Source organism: Acipenser ruthenus, chromosome 11 (assembly GCF_902713425.1).
Source record: "Acipenser ruthenus chromosome 11, fAciRut3.2 maternal haplotype, whole genome shotgun sequence".
NCBI classification, from domain to species: Eukaryota; Metazoa; Chordata; class Actinopteri; order Acipenseriformes; family Acipenseridae; genus Acipenser; species Acipenser ruthenus.
In genome coordinates, this window is record NC_081199.1 from 8,123,884 (window position 1) to 8,143,843 (window position 19,960).

The window sequence follows — 19,960 nt, forward strand, 5'->3', positions numbered from 1 at the left end:
ACTTAAAAACGTAAGAAATATATAACTTTAGGAAACTTACTTACAACTTTAATGCTCCCCCAAATGATATTAAGTGGTTTGGAAATCAGTAATATGACTGATAAATGTGATTTGAACCTGTAATCATGAACTTATACTGACATCAGCGTAAGACCCGTACTTCCCTCTCAACTACAGAGCTTGCCCTTTAGTTGAACATTTAGTCTTTGAACCACATGGTTTGCAGTTTGTGTCCAACCCTTGCCTTTCATTCAATTCAATGGGCTGAGATGCCAATTCATTACAAAACCACAGTGTGATTGAATCCCTGCACCAGAAAGATTGCTTGCAGGGTCTGATACCTTCACACATATGTTGGTATCTCCAGATGACATGTGCTTTCACTGATGGATTAAATGGAACTCCTGGGAAGAGCTGTAACTAAGGACTTGAGACAAGCACTGCAAACAGCACTGCATTCAAAGGAAGACTGGATAATTGAATTTATTAGCCTTTTTTATGGTTGAAAGCAGAGAGCGAATTTTTAATAAATAAACAGCAGTGACGTCTAAGCATTCCAGGGAACGATGCTACGATTGCTCGGTCTTTGTTGTTTAGTTTCACATACTGTACAGCATGCAGGAGAACTCGGTTCACCTCTGCAGTTTAGTCTTTGTTCTCTTGTTTCACATACTGTATGCTGGAGAACTCAGTTCAGCTCTGGATTTTATTGACTGTAAGTTCTCTGAGGGCAGACCAAGCAGACACGATTGTTTTGTTGTGTGTGAGTTATTTTTTACCGAGGGAAATAAAAATGTAACTATAGGTGGAACAATTTAAAATGTTCCCAAAAGACTTTGTAACACACGCGTCAACAAACTCGCAAGCTGTATCGTTTTGTTTTGCTTCACTGGTGATTTAAAATTTAACACAGTAACGCTCATCTGAAGAGCCGTTTTCTGTTTCAGTTTTGCTCAGTTGAAGCCTCTCGTCCTTGTTTTGGTAATATAACTATTACTAATCAAGCATAGACAAACCATCTATTACCCCTGTGTTATTTTTAACAAACATCTTTTAAGTTTTTTAGAATATCTAAATTTAGCACGATTGAGTGTTTAATAGTTCTGGATGCTATTAAGCTTATCTCATTATTTGAATTACATTATGGGTGTTTGTGTAGGACAGTGGGATGTGAAGATCCCAAAGTAAACCCCACAGAATATGGAATCGAATATGCTATTTTATATGCATCTGTAAATGCTGTTGCAATTGTTTTAAAATTCTATGCAACTAAATAAAACAATTCTGAATAATGCCTATAAATACCAACAATGGATTACTACAAAAATTCTAGCAATGGCACTGATGTGGCCTTCCATCTGTTAAGCTGAATTGAAATGAAAAGTGCAAGCAGGGGAACTGCTTGAGAAGTTGCTAATTATTTTCATTGCACGTCGACTTTAGCTTGTTATTCTAAATCTGGGTTACTCTGTTCCATGGTTTATTTGCATATCACAGGAATTGTTTGATTTCTGTGTCATGCTGCTGTATGTTCCAATGCATGCAACCTGTGTAGTTCATATTTATTGCTGATACTTTGGCACTGAGATCTGTGCAGAGAATAAGTTCCAAGTCTTATGCAGTATTAGAACAATGAGAATCAGTAATGTGTTAACTTATCTGCATGGTTTTGTGTTGGCTCATGCCATTGTTACTGCCTTTGTACTATAGTTTCCCTTTGCAGCAGCAGACCCTTGCATTGCCACTGCACAATAAGGATTTCTGTTAAGCAGAGTGATCAGACTAATCCTTGGACATTTTCAATTGCGTAACGGATTATAGCCATGTGCAATCTAAAGCATATATATATATAGGAGTGTATGTTAAAATCAAGGCAGTTTATCAAGTTCCCCTTGTAGAGTGTGGGAGACGGATAAATGAACAAGACCATTTTTCAAATGAGTTTGTTATATTGTAATTTTATATTCAAAAAATTGAAAGGACATGCGTCCTTTTACGGAGTACTGTAACTCGAGTGTTCGTGATTCATTGTTTCATACAATCTAAAGATGTTTCTTCTGAAGTGCACACTGATTAATATGCTTGCATCACGCGCACTGCAGTGCATTGAGAAGCTGCTTTATAAAGAGGGGTCAGAATTGATCCTCGGGGAGCACCCACTCAAACAGAAGAGCTATCGGATAACACATAGCTGATTAGACCTTAAAGTAAATGAGGTCTAATCTAATGTGAAGCACTACTCTGCAATGGGAGACTAAAAAGTTATTCATCCAAATTTGACTTGCCTCAAGCGAGTCAAGCAAGTCAATAAACGCAACTGCGTATATCCTTTGAGAATCGGCAACAAAATCAAAATAGATATGCAGTAAAACTAAGACCATTTGGACCGCTATGGGATTAGTTATACGAGGAATGTCTTTCTGGAAAGTTACTTTGTGCCGTCAAGAGGTAAAGTCACAGCAGTTCACACGTTTGCCTTTTAAGTGTAGATTTTAATTAAATGCAGGCCTACACCTTACTTAAATTGTAGACTCGGTGGGCCATATTTTCAAAGCATTTCCTTCATTTTTTTTATTAACTCCTATTTTTTAAAGAGAAATAAATCATGTTAATGTTACAAAAGGAACACAACACATTTAGAGGGCTTAAGAGAGCTTTCACTATATCACTTAGTTGTTTTGGTTCTAGTTTTGTAAGATTAACAGGGGCTTTCCCTCTTTCAAAACACAGGAGTTAATTGAAAACTGGAGTAATATGACCCAGCGTGCTTTCTGCTTAACCAGAACATCGTTGAAATGGAAAAAGAAATGACAGGACAGTTTATTTCCAAACGTTGGGTGGGTGTCTGGTAGTAAATGATAAATTGAAGTAACAAAAAAGCATTTTTTATAACAACTGACAGTCTGAACAATTTAATATTCATTTCATTCGGCTAAATTTTGAAACATTCATTTTTGGTCAGACCACTTATTACTTTGGGGAGCATTTATCGTGGAAAATAAAAATGTACGTCTTAAATAACTTTGAAAGCCAGCAGCAGATGACAAGGTCAGAAAAGATTGGTGTTTAATTACATTTTCATCCATCCAAACTTGGAAAATGAGAAAATGAATCAATGTGGGCTGCTGTATTCCCATCCAGGAATGAGTCACTTCCTCATTAACCTTGCTGAGGCGTGGGAGGGAGGATTCCCATCATACACTAACCCTCACACGTTTAAATCCTACTTCCATCATGCTTTTCTGATTGTCATTTTTTTTTCCTATTTTGAAGTGACAATAAAGTTTGCCCCATTTTTATATAATGTCTTATTTTTATAAAAGAATAAAACAATTGGGGTCTATGAGTGGCTCACCTGGTAAAGGTATGGCCACATGGTGTGCAGGGTGAGTCATACAGTCAGTCCAGGGGTTATGGAGGCAAAATAGACAAGGGCTTAGACATTTCATTGCCCCTAGTGGCCAGGCGCCCTCCTGCTGGGCTGGCCTTTGTCCTCCAGGGTCTGGCAGCTCGCTGACCTCCTCTATAGAGCTCCTGATGTAAAGAGATGAATGGCTTGGACATGGGATTGGAGGACTCCCAATGATCTTAACTTCTCTTAAAATTAAAAAAAAGAATAAAACAATTTTAACATTAGTAAACTAGTGAGAAACCTCTGACAGCAAGCCCTGGAAAGTTTCTACCTGCCTCAACTTATTACACCTAGAACCATCCCACACTTGGATCCCAACCCGCAGGGAGAGACTTTTTTCTGTAGGCCCTGGGGTTTGTTTGTAAGTAAGATCTAAGTCTCTCAGCTAAACATTACTGCAGTGGGCTGAGGACCTCTCTAAGAGACGTTAGCGTTGGAAAATAAACTACCCCCGCCCCCACCAAGGCTCCTTCTGCCTGTCTTCTTGGTTTGGATGTGGTTTCTATGGCAATAATCTCTTCCCCCAATCTCTGCATCCCATTAAACTGTTTCTCAAGTATGTGGAGGGGTCCTGAACATCTTCCTTTCCCGCAGAAGTGCTCTGAAATCTGAAATCTATTCACTCGAGTGCACAGGAGCTGGCCTACACTGAGAGTTCAGTTGGTATGTGTGCAGTGTCAGAAATATAAATGAGCTGTCACTGCAAGGCCTCTCCCTCGAGGTATCTCCTGTAACCGCAGGAGGCTATGTACTCCAGTAGTTAAAGAAAAGGGGTTGTAACTGGTTTAAATTCTAGCTCAGAACACATTGCATTGATTTAAGAAAACTAAAACCATAACCTTATCCAGGGGGTAGAATGACCCTTTGCCTAATCAGTGGTGGTACGTGCTTTTCAATCTTGAAAGTTTGGCAACCTAAAGAATCCAGTGCATTCTACACCCCCCTCCCTTCTCTATTTTCACAAAGGGTTATTAACACATTGTCCTGTAATTGAAGCATTGTTGCCCAAGCTGCTTACATGTTGTATACCATTTGAACTAGCCTGCGTGGTTGTCAATGGCAGTCTTTGCATTTGGAGCTGTGTAATGGAGGTCGTGCTCATTCAAGCTTTATTCATGAGCTTATCCAATTAGATCTAATGGAGCTGTGTGCACGTCAATATGTAATTCTCTTGGGACATGCTGTTTGAAATGCAGGACATTCAAAGCTTGCAGTAGATGCCTTGCAAACAGGCGATGGGTCCTAATCCTGCAAGAAACTGGAAAATAGAGTGTTCTGCTGGGCTGTTTTAACCCCTGAGGTATCCTAACTGTTCCTTCTACAGCTGGGTATTCATTTTATATGACTTTACATCTGTATTTACGTGATTCATGGATGGAAATAAGACTCCCATTGCATAGCAGTTTGATCCATTCCTGGCTTTACTATAAGTTTAATAAGACACATCTGATCTTGTTACCTTTACACTGTGGTCTTATTTCTGTGACCAATGAAACTGGTTACCAGTAACTCTTATACACATGTCTAAAATATACTTGTTTATATTTCATATAAAATGTTTTGGGTACTATGTATTTATAATGTTTTGTATTTTCTAGAATTTATTCTTCATATTCTATACACATTTGTATACATATGTTAAAATATATATTTTAAAAACTTTACATTGTTTTGCACAATGGATATTTCTTAAGAAAAAAAAGTGAACATTCAGAACACTCAACAGAAAAATACTTTTTGTGACCCTCAGGTTGTTGTGTTTTGTGCCCTGCAAACCTGCACTTTCTGAGGAGGGGTGGCAAAATGGAGGTCCAGGAGGAGCCAAACGAGGCCCTGAATTGAGCAAACCCATTGCAACCCAAGCAGGCCGCTTCAATTGCCCATCAATCCACAACCAGAATGAATATGCTGTGCTCATTGGGGAAAAGATACTTAAAACCAATTGAAAAAAACAGCAGAAGAATGTGTTCATTCTGCGAGCAGTTCTTCATAATTGAAACTAATTAGCTGTAATTGATAGTAATTCTAAAATACAAGTCATGTAGTTACCCAGCAATTTTCACAAGGTACTGTAAATTGGCAGATTACAGCTATTTGTAGATGACTGTCATTCCAGGCATTGTTTTGTTAATTTCTTTATCTAATGTTTCAGCAAAAACAAAGAAAACAAATTAAATGTTAATAAATTAAAAAGTAATTCCACATGATTCCAATTCCTTTGTAATGATTTAGTAATTTTTGGGTTGTGATGCTTCCAATATAGGCAGGAGGAAAACTGTGTAAAAGATCCATTCGTCAAAATCAATTCATTTGAATCAGTGAGTTAATGGTAAAGTCGCTTTCAGTGAGCTTTAAGAGTGTGTTTGGTCACGGCACAGGCCCCTTGGGGGAGACAAAAAAAAAGAAGAGAACTCTGTACTGGAATTCTGCATATCGATTGGCTGTGATTTCTAATGATTCCAGGAGCTGAGCATTGTGACCTCACAACCCTAATCAGCAGTTCTGAACTCTTTGTATTAGACATGCCATACAGAGGGAGAATGGATCACTGGGCGTCAAATACCAGGCGTGTAATTCAATCAATGGAGGGGTTCAGCTGGCATTGTCGACTGAGAGGCTGAAGCTTCAGTGGATCCTGGACAGCCCGGGAGCTCTTTGTTACCCACTGGTTTGTGTTCTGTTCAGCCATCTGTTGTGTACAGTGTTGTACAGTACTGCCAGTTTCAGGTACATTGTTTTGTAGTTTAGCATTCTAGTGGTATAGCATTTTGTTCTCATTTTAATAATGGTCAACACAGAAGAAGAAATCGGCAGAGGCTGACGTCCAGCTTGGTCAGTAAGAGCCTATAATGCAGGATGTTTGTAATTCTGGTTATTACACACAACACAAAATTAACTTAAATGCTTAAATCCTCTGCTTCTTCAATAAATCTTGAGATGCCGACTTCATATTTTAGGTGTAATCAGGAGGTGCTAAAGGCAATGGTACGTTCCCCTTTGATTTGCGACCTAATATTACAATATGTGCATCATTTTAATTCTAAACCTTGTATAAGAAGGGGTTGTCAACATTCCAGCACTGTACTATCTTCATTTTCGTGATTTTACAAGAAGTTAATATGTTGAGTTTTAGGGTTCCTTCTAGGATGCCATTTCACAGAGTTTGAGAAGCCAGAACTGCACAAGATGAAAGAGACAGTCTACACCCAACGTGTTGACTTATAAAAGCATAATATAGGATGAACAACACATTGACTTTTCTGCTTCAGCTATTTTTATTAACAGTTTCAAAATATATCATTTGATTTACAAAAAGTACATGCCTGCAACAGTAATAAAAAAACAAACATAATTGAATTAAATATTTTTGAAATAATTATAATAATTGACATAATTAACATAAGGAAGTTTGAAAACAAAATATAAAACAGGGCCCTCAAACACATTTGCCTTTCTGAATCATTTTCTTCTCCAATGAGATAGCCATGTACTGTGCACTGATGTATTTCATACATGATTCCTGTTCGTACAGAGACATGTTTTTGATTTTCCTATGAGGTGGTATTTGTAATTAATGACTTGCAATTGAAGGGCTCAGTAATGGGAGTAGTTTGCAGTGCATTCCCCTTGCTTGTATGCGTCCGAGGGACTTGCCAGCTCTGCAGGTTGGTCTTGGACAGCGACAGCAGAGATGTTATGTAAACAGGGCAGAAACACTGCTGTTTATATTTAACAGCAGGACGTGGAAATAGCTGTACAAATAATAAACTGCATTAGTGCTGTTCGCATTTGTCTTTGTGTATCCCAGGGCTATTGGGCCTGTCAGAGTAACGATTGCTCTCGATGCAGGCAGACTGAGAATATTATTTCTGTTTTACAATACATTCTTCTCTATCTATCTGGTCACAGAGTAGTGGTAGCACAAAGTGATCTTCCCCACCGCCTTCAGTTCTTCTCTATATGCTTCAGTGCACAGCGCAACGCTAATATGCTTCCCCACCTCAACACCTCTTTTGAGAAAGGAAACTTTATATATTTATGTCTGCTTTAATAGTAAGAAGGGCAAATTATGATCCATCATCTGGTGTCTGAGACCAAAATCCTTTGCTCTGTTTAAAAGAAAATAGCCAACAAAATGGAATTGGAAATGCAGGGAATATGACGGATATGGGGAGAGCAATTGCACGCTGGGTACCCAATATGGGGAGAGCAATTGCATGCTGGGTACCCACGCTGTTGGGGGAGTCCTCAGGCTTCACTCAGATATTGAAGCTTTCCCCCACATCACGCCCCCTCTGTACTGTGCTACAGGGGGGCTGTGCTACAATATAATAAAAAATAACGATCAACCTTATCCTGGGTTTCTACATTTGCACCTTAAGATTAGGTCGTTGTAATCCTTTAGCTAGATATATTCAATGGCAACACAGTGGCATGGCAACAGCAATACAGAGGTCCTTTCTGAAGGGGCAATGATAGTAGCAGCTACGACAAGGAGAGCTATTGGTAACTATTGGTAACATTATCATATTTTGAATAAAAAAGTTACTTTTTTGAAGCTACTATTTACTCTTTAATTAGTATGCTAGTGTTAACATTTAATAAAGGAAGACAGTGTGACCCAAATGATCAGAGCATGCTCTTGAGCACTGCTGGCTGTTGGTACAAGATCCAATGATCAGTCGAGTATAAGATCTGTGTTGCTGCCAGGACCCCTGTCTGTGTGGAATGGCACATTTGTCCCCCGCGGTGCTGGGAAGGGGGTGGAAGTTTATCCCCTGCTCCAGCAGCACATGAACCAACTCGCAAGTCATCCGAGGGCAATTTAAATGACAATACAGTATCTGCGTTTAGCAGTCCCTGATACGATGGAAGTACACTAAGGGTTGATTAACCTACACCTCATCGGGAGAGCCCGCTACTGGGTATTTTTAGAGCATTTTACAGTCACAGGGAATTGGCAGGATAACCACGGATTGGTGGTTAATGCAATCTAATGAGATTCCTCAGTTCTGAAAAATGCTTTTATGAAATTTGGCTGTGCCTTATCCCATTGGAGTTTAGATGGACTTTAAACAACCCTGAAGTATAATAAAATGCTGCTGAATTATGACATGTAAGGCCCAATTTTGATGGGACAACACAAACGCAAAAATCTACAGAGAGGAATAAAAAACACTTAAGCAGGAAACTAATCCAAAAGCAATTTAACGGTACATTCCTAGTTTTAGATTGTTCATACCATACTAGTTTTACAAAGATTTGATTCCTCAATTGATTCAGTCCAAGGCATTTTTAGCTCTCTTAGGTAAACCAAAAAACAAACCAAAAGCTTCTTAGATATGGTTTACTCTACCATTGTGTTTAGACTCTGCAGACCTACTCTGCATTCTTCTTGAATCCAGCAGGGACAGTCTCAGGTGGTAATAATAGTGCCACAATACAGCCTGAAAACATCACTCAGAAAAGGAACATTTCTTGTAAATGAGGGCTTCCCTCTGATGGACTTTCCAGAGCTTCATGGTGAAATGGATTGAGGTTTTAAAAGCAAGTATAATGGCCGTCACCATCTTTGTATCTTTGTATGTCGTCTTGTGGAGTTTACAGCGATGGCGGTGCAGATGCGTTTGGCTGTACCCTGTTCTAGGGTTGAAGAGAACATTCCAATGCAAGGGGTCAGCAGAATGAAAAGTCATATTTACATATTCAGAGCTGGCCCTTCATGGATCAAGCTGGTCAGGCTGTGTTGAGAGGCGGCAGGCAGGGGATGTGAATCTCATGATATTAGCTCAATCTGACAAGCCCTGCGGATTCTCACAGAAATTTCAGTTGGTGTAGGAAGCTGGCAGCAAATATGATTACACGGCGACGTGCGTCTGACAGCAAGGGGGAAATTTGTGTGGAACCTACTCAAGTTTATCCTCTTCATTTATTTTTTACAGTGCCTTGTGTAAATTCAGTTGGTGCTGCATAAAAACATAAAATGAAATGCAACTGCAATTATGACTTCAGTGTAGGCAGGAGCTTAATTCCGCCACCCTAAAATTTCTAATCATGTGTTTTTTTTTTTTTTTTATTAATTTAATTTCTAGATTTAAAACTAGACTGAAAACCCATCAGGATACATTTTTAATTTTAAAAACACATTTAATCAGGGTTTATATTTGACACACACATAGGAAAAGTGGAATGTGGTGACTTTTTAAAAAATAAAAATTACCACTAAGGGTGTGTACCAGTAATTCCCTAGTGGTTATTTTTATACTGGCCTCATTATAAAAAATCCACCTTGCTCAGGCTTACTCAGAGACTGTTGCAAAGGTAAAATATGCTGGTGATTTTAATAGATTCCCCTTGTTGTAACAGGCAAGAAGGACACAGATTGATTCCCCCTTAACTAACCCATTAATCAACCATTTGCCTTGTTGAAGCCCTCTTTAAATAGTCCCCAGTCAAACACCGCTCCTGGAATACCAGCGAGGGATGGACTGCATTCTTAAATCTGTGAATTGGGATATATTCAATATCAGAGCCAAACGCTGACAACAGGCTTGTGTCGGATTGCGGAAAGCAAGTTAGATCCTCAGACCGCACTCATTTGTATTGAAAACGAATGGGGCTCCGACCTCTTTGGAATTGATTGGAAAAAGTCCTCTGTTCTGCTCTGCAAATTGCTTTTCAACGCTGAGGCATATCGCTCTGCCTATCAAGCGGTACCCTCAAGCTAGTTTGGGTCAGGGTGGGGAGTGGGGGCTGTAAGTTAAAACCAGGATTGATTAGTGTTAACAGACTTAAGGGGTTTGGTTTTTGTTGCAGCAATTATTCTGCAGAGTAGCTGTTTCAATTCTGAAACCTGTCAAGGTTTTTTCAAAATATATTGCCTCGTGTTTAAAAAAAAAAAGGAGAGTTGCTGCTGCCGCGGTCTCCCCTGAGGTTGGCCCATGAATATCCTGCTCATTGACGTCTTGAATAATGCATCCCATCCGCAGCACAGTGACTGCAGCACCCAGCATGCATTACTCTCGCTGCCGTACAGGCCTTCGCTCTCTGTTGCATGCTGAATAGCCATCGGGGCATTTTCAATTGGTCTAATTCCATTTGAATAGATTTTTTTTCTTCATTTCCTTTTATGTTTTATGATGTTTGCAGACATTCTAAGTTGGGTTCCATCTATCCAATATCGAGCACATTTATTCTCTAAATCTGCCGTTACCTGGCATTGATTTAGCGTTGATCTTGTGTGGAGAATCCTAACTGCCTGGAATGAACAGACTTCCTCTTCTGTTCAAATCATGTGACAGTGCAAACTCTGCCAGGCTCATATCGTTGTAGCTGTCTTTGTTCAACCATTAGTCCTTAGTCACTGAAGATCATATTGGTAAAGATCCTGCAAATAGGGAGACCTAGCAAGCTAATGTATCTTTAATCTCCCCACTACCCCTATCTCCCCCCCCACCCCCCCCCCCTCTCTCTCTCTGTCTAGGTGGGTCTGATGAGTTAAAAGGGTAACCTTGTCACATGATTTCAATAGAATGATGAATGATGTTCAGTCCCGGCACTTAGGATTCTCCAGACAAGATCAAAGCAAGCTTGAAGCCAAATAAAAAAAAAAAAAACCTAAGCACAAAAGAAAGTTAATGAACTGCTCATCTAAGTGCATCCGGTTCCTAATAGCTGATTGATCTCAGAACTTTAGTAATGTTGTTGAGTCAGAAACACAGATCCATTAAGACCCAACTTGACAGATAGCCCGTTCCATACGCTAACCACTTTGTGAGAAGAAGTGTCTCTTTCCATCTCAATGCCAATATTTAACCGTCCGCTCAAACAGCTCTCATGCTGTGTAAGGATGGTGATTTCAGTCTTTTTTTTTTGTTTTCTTCTTCTCTTCCAGACGTTGTCGCCGCTGGTCAGCAGGATCCCGTCATGACGGACGCGGTGTTTGGGAACAGTTCGGACCGCTGGGTCTGTCCCAATGACAGGCAGCTCACCCTCCGAGCCAAGTAAGAGCTGCAGATTAGTCACAACTGTAACCAGAGGGACTGAATGAGACTGGCTTGAGCAGCGCACCGAGCCAGGCCTGATTAGTCATTGTGATACTGTGTGTGAGGGAGACACAATATTGATCGTACGCCTAAAAAATCTGTAACCTTAAAATTGATATACCTGAAAGAGTACAGGTGTAACACAAAGTGTTATCTTAACTAATGTATTCTTGTTTTTTAGATACACTTTGTATGATTTTCTCTTTCGGTCCATCACATCCTGCTACCAACCTGCAAGTACATCTGGTGCACCCGAGTTCAACCATCAACCTGTCCCCTTTCAGCATTCAGCCCCAGGTGGATGCAAGAAATACATCAGTAGGGAATTCCACATTGAATAATGGATATTTCTTACTTCCACTAGAGGCAGAGTGTTGCAGGGGGAGCAGGTTAATGGTGACCGTGTACCAGTGAGCTAGATTGAATTCTTAGAACCATGCTGAGACGTTGGGGGTACATTAAACTTCTGAGATTTAAAAAGTCACCAGCAAGACTGAAACAGTCACAAAGTATATCTAATGATGACGTGGCTTAGAGTCCACAAGGTGTTGGAAGGTGACACAAGGGTTGTTAATCCATTTCAATGATTCAGACTCAAAGCCTCTCTAACCGTCTCTTCCCTCTGCCCATCACTTTCCCTTCATTTTGCCATTGCTGATTCACTCTGATGACTCCCCTTGGTCCTGTGGAGCCTGTTTGATGTGCACCCACCACGCCTCTTTCGAACGCTGTTAGATCTTTGCCTTTTTGCTATTGTGCTGCTCCCATAGCTTTATAGTGCTGCAGGGATCCCATGTCACATCGAACGGTCAACCTAATTTGCATCTCTAATTCTGAGCGATGTCAAATCAAATCGAGTAGACAGGTCCTTCTAAAGTGGCCAGGCTGTGTAAGTTTTGTATTTTGATTGTTTGAAACCTGGGAAGGAGGTGCTCATGCAGAGAAAGCTCCCCCACTCCCCCTCTGGTCAAATACACCTATTTTGTGAGCTGTCTGGGAATAGTGGCGCTGCCAATGTTACTACTCTAGCCTTTCCAGCAATGTACTGGCGTACTGTATCCTGGTCAGAGCTGGTGGATACTTATTGGTTCAGAAGACTAGCTGCTGGTTTAGGAGTTGGATAAGCTGCTCCAAGAAAGAAATCGGTTCATTCAAATTCCCTTCACTATAAACTCAACTGTCTGTTGCATGCAATCCTAAATATACCTCCTATAAGTCTTGCATCACCGAACAAACCCCACACAACAGTTCAGTCAACCGTTGCATTTAGTCCGTGAAGTTTCCATTACACTGGAAATATGAAGTCAGCATCTCAAAAGGTTTATTGAACAAGTGGTAGATTTACAAAGCTCACTTTACGGGACACTTAACAACTAGAATTACAAATATTATCTAAAACAGGCCCTTGATTATAAGTATGCAACTAAATACTTCATGATTGAAACAACACTGTATAACAATAAAGCACATGTCTGGTGTATAATGGACAGCAAGCCAGTATTGAAGTGCGCTGCAGGTTCCAAAAGCGACCATAAGCAATTAATAATATGACTAAATCTTAAAACTGAGAAGGCAATAACAGCCTTCCTTTAATGCAGAGTGCTTCACATAAATAAAAGCCGTGTTGAGAGAGAGGCTGCAAATTCACCAAGCGCCCGTATTGCAATCCCATTCATCACAGGGCAACATTTATTACAGCGCCATAAAAAGATTAGCCCAACCCTCCACCCTCAAATAAACGAATTACCTTTGCTGTCACCGCTGTTGTGCACTTGTAATACAAACCACCAGAACGGAATGGAATTTGTGATTGTTTAGTTTCTCAGGACGTTTTATAGAGAAAAGCTGTGCAATGATGCACTCGCCCGCATAGGAAGCGATGTAATTAAGAAAATGACAAACTGTTTTTGTTTGTGAAAGTGTAAATCATGGGATCTATTACCCATTTTTGACTGTGACATTAGTAGGTTTGTGAACACAATATAACTGAAACACGAAAGCAGTTAGAATTCTCATGTATCTGGTCCCCCTAGACCAGGGGTGGGCAATTCCGGTCCTGGAGGGCCAGTGACCCTCCTGGCTTTTGTTCCAACTTTGCCCTAAATTACTTAATTGGACCAATTATTACCAATTATTGGTCTAATTAAGTAATTTAGAGCACAGTTGACACAAAAGTCAGGAGGGACACCGGCCCTCCAGGACCGGAATTGCCCACCCCTGCCCTAGACTATCTGTCATTATTATGCCTTTTTATGCGCAATAAGACCAATAGACTTCAGACACACCTCTGAAGCTAAGCAAAGTTGGTCTTGGTCAGAACTTGGAAGGGGGACCCCTATGGAAAATTCAATGGTCCAATGTGGTGTTGATTGGGCAGTAGGGGGCACTGTTCTGTCTGTCCTCAAGGAGTTAACTCGGGTGTCACAGATTCCAATGACAAAAATGGCTTATTCACAAAAAAAACAAGGCTTCAGTTCCCCAGTCCCTCTAAATATTGCATCTCAGTGGCTTCTATGTCATTTAAATAATGATAATAACCACTAGCACCAGAAGTGAGCCTCCTGGTTGACTTTGCAAGCTGCAGGTTGATTCCAGCATTGCAATAAACCCTGTCCACAAAACACATAGATTAGTGACCCTGTGAGTGTAGAGTGCATCGCCAAGCTCCATCAGAAAGTTATTACTGCTACTAAAACCCACATTCACTTGTGGGGGAGGGGAACAGTGCAGACAGCCTTGATTAATGTGATAGTGAGGACAGCAAATAGTGACGGAATAGAGGAGGGGAACATCAGCTATAATGATGGAGGACTGTGTCTTATAATAAACTTGTTACAGCTCTTACTCAAACTTCCCACTGCCATCTATTTGATCTTTGTTGATATTAATGTGTCACAGGATTGGATTTACTGAGTATTTCTCCTGGCTGCTAGAAGCATGGCTTTTAAAGGAGTGCTACCCAAGTTTAAGTGTTGAAAGTAGAGCTGCACCAAGTGATGGTTCGGATTGAGCTCCCCACAGTTGAAGGCCACTGGTGTTGATTGGGCTAATTTACCAGGTTTCACTTTTGAATGGTAAATTAGCCTGATGAACACCAATGACCCTCATCTGATTGTCAGCACCTGATTTCTGTGCAGGGCTCAATCAGAATAATCAGTTTGTGCAGATTACGTTGCGGTGCCAAGAAGATGTGGAGCTTTATCTAGGAGAAGTAATCCTCTGAATTCAGATGTTAAATAGAAGTAACTTTCTTTTCCATACGTAATACTTGTTATATCAACAATACTCCAAGATCGTTCATGAGGATAGTTGTAAATAACCAACTTGATATTTTTCTATATGAAACACACGTACATTATGGTAAAGGTGAATTGGATTTTAAAATTGTATTGTATTTGAACAGGGATGATAATAAGATACCTATTGCATCCCATTGCCTTGGTTAGCCACAGGTAGGTAACAAGATCAGGTGTGTCTTTTATTAAACTCCTAGTGAAACTAGGAATGGATCAAACTGCTATGCAGTGGGAGTCTTATTTCCATCCCTGTTAAAGCTATTAGTGAAGAAACTATATTGATCGCTCCTTGCAGATACTGCTATGCTACTGGATCACCACAAATTACACTTGTGGTTCACCGCGACCTGAAGATATCACATGCATGCAGTCTGAAAACATGAAAGAAAGGAGCCAAAGGTTTTTGTAAAAGAAATACATGTCAAACATTTCAAATGTTTTAGATTTTTCTGTAGAAATACAAACAAAAAAATAAGCACAAGAAGAACTGTAGTCTAAAAAAACAAAAACAGAATTGTTTTCCCATTTACAACTCCCAGAAGCAACTTCCATGTGTTAACGGCGTTTATGACAGGAAGTGCAGTATTGAACAGATTCCAAAAGGCGTTCATCAAATCCTTTCTTCACTTCCTCAAAAATGCCATTGAAAATCAATTGGTAATCCATACTAGGCAAGATTTACTGGAGTGATGTTGTTGGCTCAATACACATTAAATGAAGCTGCAGTGAAGCAGTTGGATGTGGCTTGCAGTGGAATACTGCTCTGCAGTTGTGTGCTGGTATAGGCTCACTCCCAGGCAGGAGGGACGGGTTTTGCCAAACAAGCTTTCTGCATGGTTACACTTTGAAAAGCTCAGCTCATCAAGACCGTATTTTAACAAGGCTGTGCTTACAAGTGAGGTCCTGCGTCAGGCTGCAGCCAATAGGAGGCACGTTTCACATGCTACAGTAACTTGAGGCTTTTGAATTCCAGCATCAAGCAGACCATCAAGAGGTCAACAATCTGTGCATGCAAGAATGTGACTGTTGTGATTGCTGGCGATTTAACACATTTTAATAAAAAAATATTGGAGTAACTGATTATTCTAACCTACTAATTCTTATTCTCCACCCTTGCAATGTTTTTTTTTTTTTTTTTTAATTTTATTCTAAAAGCATTTATTTTAGCCCAGAGTGCTACACAGTGGCCAAATGTTGTAACAGCAGCTTTATTGAGTGGGCATCTTTTATATTACAACTTCTGTGATGGAAGAAGAATTTTGCTGAGCCTTAATTAACATGTGACCACCATTAGCAGCTATGACAATAGACACTTCCAGAATGGCAAATTGGTTGACTGTAATTCAAAGTGCAAGACTGTTAAATAGTCCTATGGAATTTGAAAGACTGTTAGAGCTTGAAGGAACGTCCCGGCACTCAGTTAAAAAGCTGTTCCTGTGTTTTGTCACTGTTTAAACTGCTGTGAAGCTGACCTTGCTTGCTGTGTTGTTAATCATCTTCCTCTTTCTGTCTCCTTCCTTTATTTTGCCTCAATCCTCTCTCCAGTGAAAAGGAACAGTAAGTACTATCACTTTCTGTATTCTAACCTTTTCTGTCTGTATTGCTTTTCCTTTGCAAGAAGCTATGCGTATGCCTTTAGGGGTTTATTGCTGTCACTGTAAAGCCAGTGTTTTTAACTAATGAATGTAGTGTAGGATGTGTCAATGTGTAACCATGTACATTTACTTGATACATTGAACAACACTAATGTAATACTTGTGTGTATGGTGTCTCTAATGTATACAATGTCATCTCATGCTGTTCTGACTGCTCATACAGTGAAATGATGCTTCTTGGAATAAGAGACACCTTACAGGCAACGTGTTAAGAAAGCAAGAAAACACGATTTCTTATACATGATTTCTAATGTAAATATAATTGTATTAAAAAGCACATCTGCCACTGGAGCTGTTTTGGACCATCAACCAATAGAGGCAACATTATACGGTGCATTCCACAAATATAATTACAGTTCAACTTTAAGGGATCAAACAGCCTTAATTCATTTAAGGAACAAAAAAAAAACATAATTTAGTTAATCATATCTTCAATGAAATGTTATTTATTATGCTTGTTTCTTATTCTTGGTTATGAAAAACAACCTTCACGGAAAAAGTGTATTTAATTATTATTTTATTTTTTTTTAAATAAATATTTCCTGGTGTTGTTCTGAGATTGGCTCATGATTTCCTGATGGGAGTAGTAATGATGTCACTCAGAAGAGACACAGCGATTGGAAGGCTGGGGAGTTTGTGACTCCAATAATTCCTATAACCAAGAAATCAGAGGAGATGTATAGAAAAGCTGAAAACATCACTTCTAGATTTGAATGAAAGTATACTTTTTGTTATGTCATGGTTGCCTACTTCTCCAGGTACAGACACCTGTAAGCTGTTCTGCTCAGCAGGGAGATGTACAACTACAAACAGGCTTTGTTGTTTCAAGTTGGTGAAGTTGGTCTGCTATAAAACTGCAGTATTTTGTCTTGGGTCTCAGGAGTACACTCTTAAAATAGCCCAGGAAATTGAGTTGCTTGTCTTTCAATTTGCTTTTATGTGTGTGTGTGTGTGTGTGTGTGAAGTGAGCCTGTCTCTAATGGAAGGCGCTGATGTTTTCTGAGTGTGCTTCACAGAATCCCAATAAGCTTGGCGAAAAGCTTACTCATTATTGTTTAATGTAGTGTTTCTGCAGATTGCTGACATTGCTGACATTGGTTCTCTCTTGAGACTTCAAAAATGTTTTGTGCATTTAATCACCAGGCCTGTTTCATTGATAGAGCAATGCAGTAGAGTGGGCTGCAGCTCGCTAGCACTGATCTCCTGTCAAGGGCTTCGTTCTCTTCTTGAGTCTATCTCTCTTCATTCCTCCTGCTCGGATGCTCTGTATAACGAACAGATGTACTATAGAAAAGGAAATTGAGAATGACTGTTTTTACATTTCTCTTACTATTTTATGACGTTTGCAATCATTCTAAGTGGTTGTGTTGTTCCCATATTGAGTCTTTTTTCTCTAAATCTGCTCTATTGACTTTGAGCTTGTCTGGAGAGTCCAAAGTGCTGGGTGAACAGTCTTCCTCATTCCATTCAAATGATGTCACGGTGTGATCTTTCAACTCTGCCATCCCCACCCATTCTCTATATAAAAGTAGAGTCTAGTAGGTGGGGCTGTCGCATGACTTGAATGAAAAAAAATGTTGTCCTGGATTCTCCAGACAAGCTCAAAGCCAGTTAAAAGAAGATTTAGAGGTAAATGTGACCAGGGCTCATGGTTTGAGATGGTTCATACAGTAGTTGTGACCAGGGCTCATGGTTTGAGATGGTTCATACAGTAGTTGTGACCAGGGCTCATGGATTGAGATGGTGCATGCAGTAGCTGTGACCAGGGCTCATGGATTGAGATGGTGCATACAGTAGCTGTGACCAGGGCTCATGGATTGAGATGGTGCATACGGTAGTTGTGACCAGGGCTCATGGATTGAGATGGTGCATACGGTAGCTGTGACCAGGGCTCATGGATTGAGATGGTGCATGCAGTAGTTGTGACCAGGGCTCATGGATTGAGATGGTGCGTACAGTAGTTGTGACCAGGGCTCATGGATTGAGATGGTGCATACGGTAGCTGTGACCAGGGCTCGTGGATTGAGATGGTGCATACAGTAGCTGTGACCAGGGCTCATGGATTGAGATGGTGCATGCAGTAGTTGTGACCAGGGCTCGTGGGTTGAGATGGTACATGCAGTAGTTGTGACCAGGGCTCATGGATTGAGATGGTGCATACAGTAGCTCTACTGCAGTTTTCAGGAAAAGGTGATGCTATGCTGTCAAGCATATACTGTATACATCTCTGAAAAGAAATGGTCCAGTCTGAGTAAATGTGGCTTAATAAACAACATATTAATATCCTCCAAACTTGGTTTTATTCTATAAAGGAAAATACAACAAGACAGAGTAGCAGTAAGTAATGGGATTATTAATATAGAACAACACAAGTACCAACAGGAGAAAGTAGATTTGTGTAACCTGTGCTTCAGCACTTTATCTAACAGCCTGACAGCTCTTCATATTAATAGTTAGAACCAATATGCACAGCCTTGCCTAAATACTTCAGGTGTATTTAATGTGATTATTGTGTGCAGATCTGTTATGAATGAAAAATGCTAAGCTAAATAAAAATATGATATATAGATTTTTTTATTTAAAGTTGAATCCCCTTGTAAATTCTTTTAAAGTACTAAAGCTCTTATTAGCCAAATGACAGAAAAAAAGAACTGTAATTCAAGTCTCTTAAGCACTCAAGTTGTGTATTTCTTACCTGTTTAATATCCTGTTATATGTGCTCTGAATTATTATTATTTGCTCTGCTTACTAAGTAGCCCACAAACATGCTTCTGAAGAGACTCCCTAAGTCTGATTGAGGGGAAGTGAGATGGGGGAAGCATTCTGTGTTGCACATGCTTCAGAGGACAATGCTTCACCTGAGGGCGCACAGTGCACAGTGTAACGCTAATATGTGTACATCATTTCACCACAATTTAACCTTGAGGAGTCTTTTCAGAAGCAATACATGGCTAATAAAGGTCCATCAGAAACAACTATGGAAAATCATACAGAACATACATAATAGGATATGAAACTGGTAAGAAATGAAATATTAAGAAAATTAAGATGATTTATCCTCCTGAGAACCAATCTGTGGATGTGCATATATATATGCACACACACACACACACATCCTATACATCAGGTTCTCGCAGCTCTGGAGCAGTTGCAATGTGTTGTTCCTGTGTCTGTGACAGGATCGGAACGGGATGGTCAGTCCACTCCAGCCAGACAGAGAGGCAGAGGAAGAATGAGGAGCTGACTGATGAGGAGAAGGCGATCATCAACAGTGTGATCGCCAGGGCAGAGAAGATGGAAGCCATGGAGCAGGAGCGCATTGGGTGAGCTGGTCTGCCAGTGAGCGTGGGGCCAACTGATCTTCATCAGAGCCCCTACTTCAAACACGCTGTCTCTCATCAGCTACAACAGCTGCCCAAACCTTGACGCCCCAAGTCACCTTTGGGGCAGTCTTTGAGCAAGCCTGAACAAGGTGAGATTTCTATAATTAGGCCAGTATAGAAATGACCAATGCACACCCCTAGTGGTCATTTATATACTAGCCTTATTAAC

The 19,960-nt window shown here is 40.1% G+C and overlaps 1 protein-coding gene across 8 annotated transcripts in view; it reads left to right on the top strand.

Moving 5' to 3' along the window:
• The window catches only part of LOC117426795 (rabphilin-3A-like), an 83,986-nt gene that overhangs the window by 39,989 nt on the left and 24,037 nt on the right, over positions 1-19,960 (top strand). For all 8 annotated transcript variants that reach the window (XM_059033248.1, XM_059033253.1, XM_059033254.1 and 5 more), the window contains exons 3-4: positions 11,307-11,415; positions 19,588-19,731. In XM_059033248.1, the coding sequence (XP_058889231.1) occupies positions 11,339-11,415; positions 19,588-19,731 (221 nt within the window). In that variant the 5' untranslated portion in view covers positions 11,307-11,338. The remainder of the gene's footprint in view (positions 1-11,306; positions 11,416-19,587; positions 19,732-19,960) is intronic.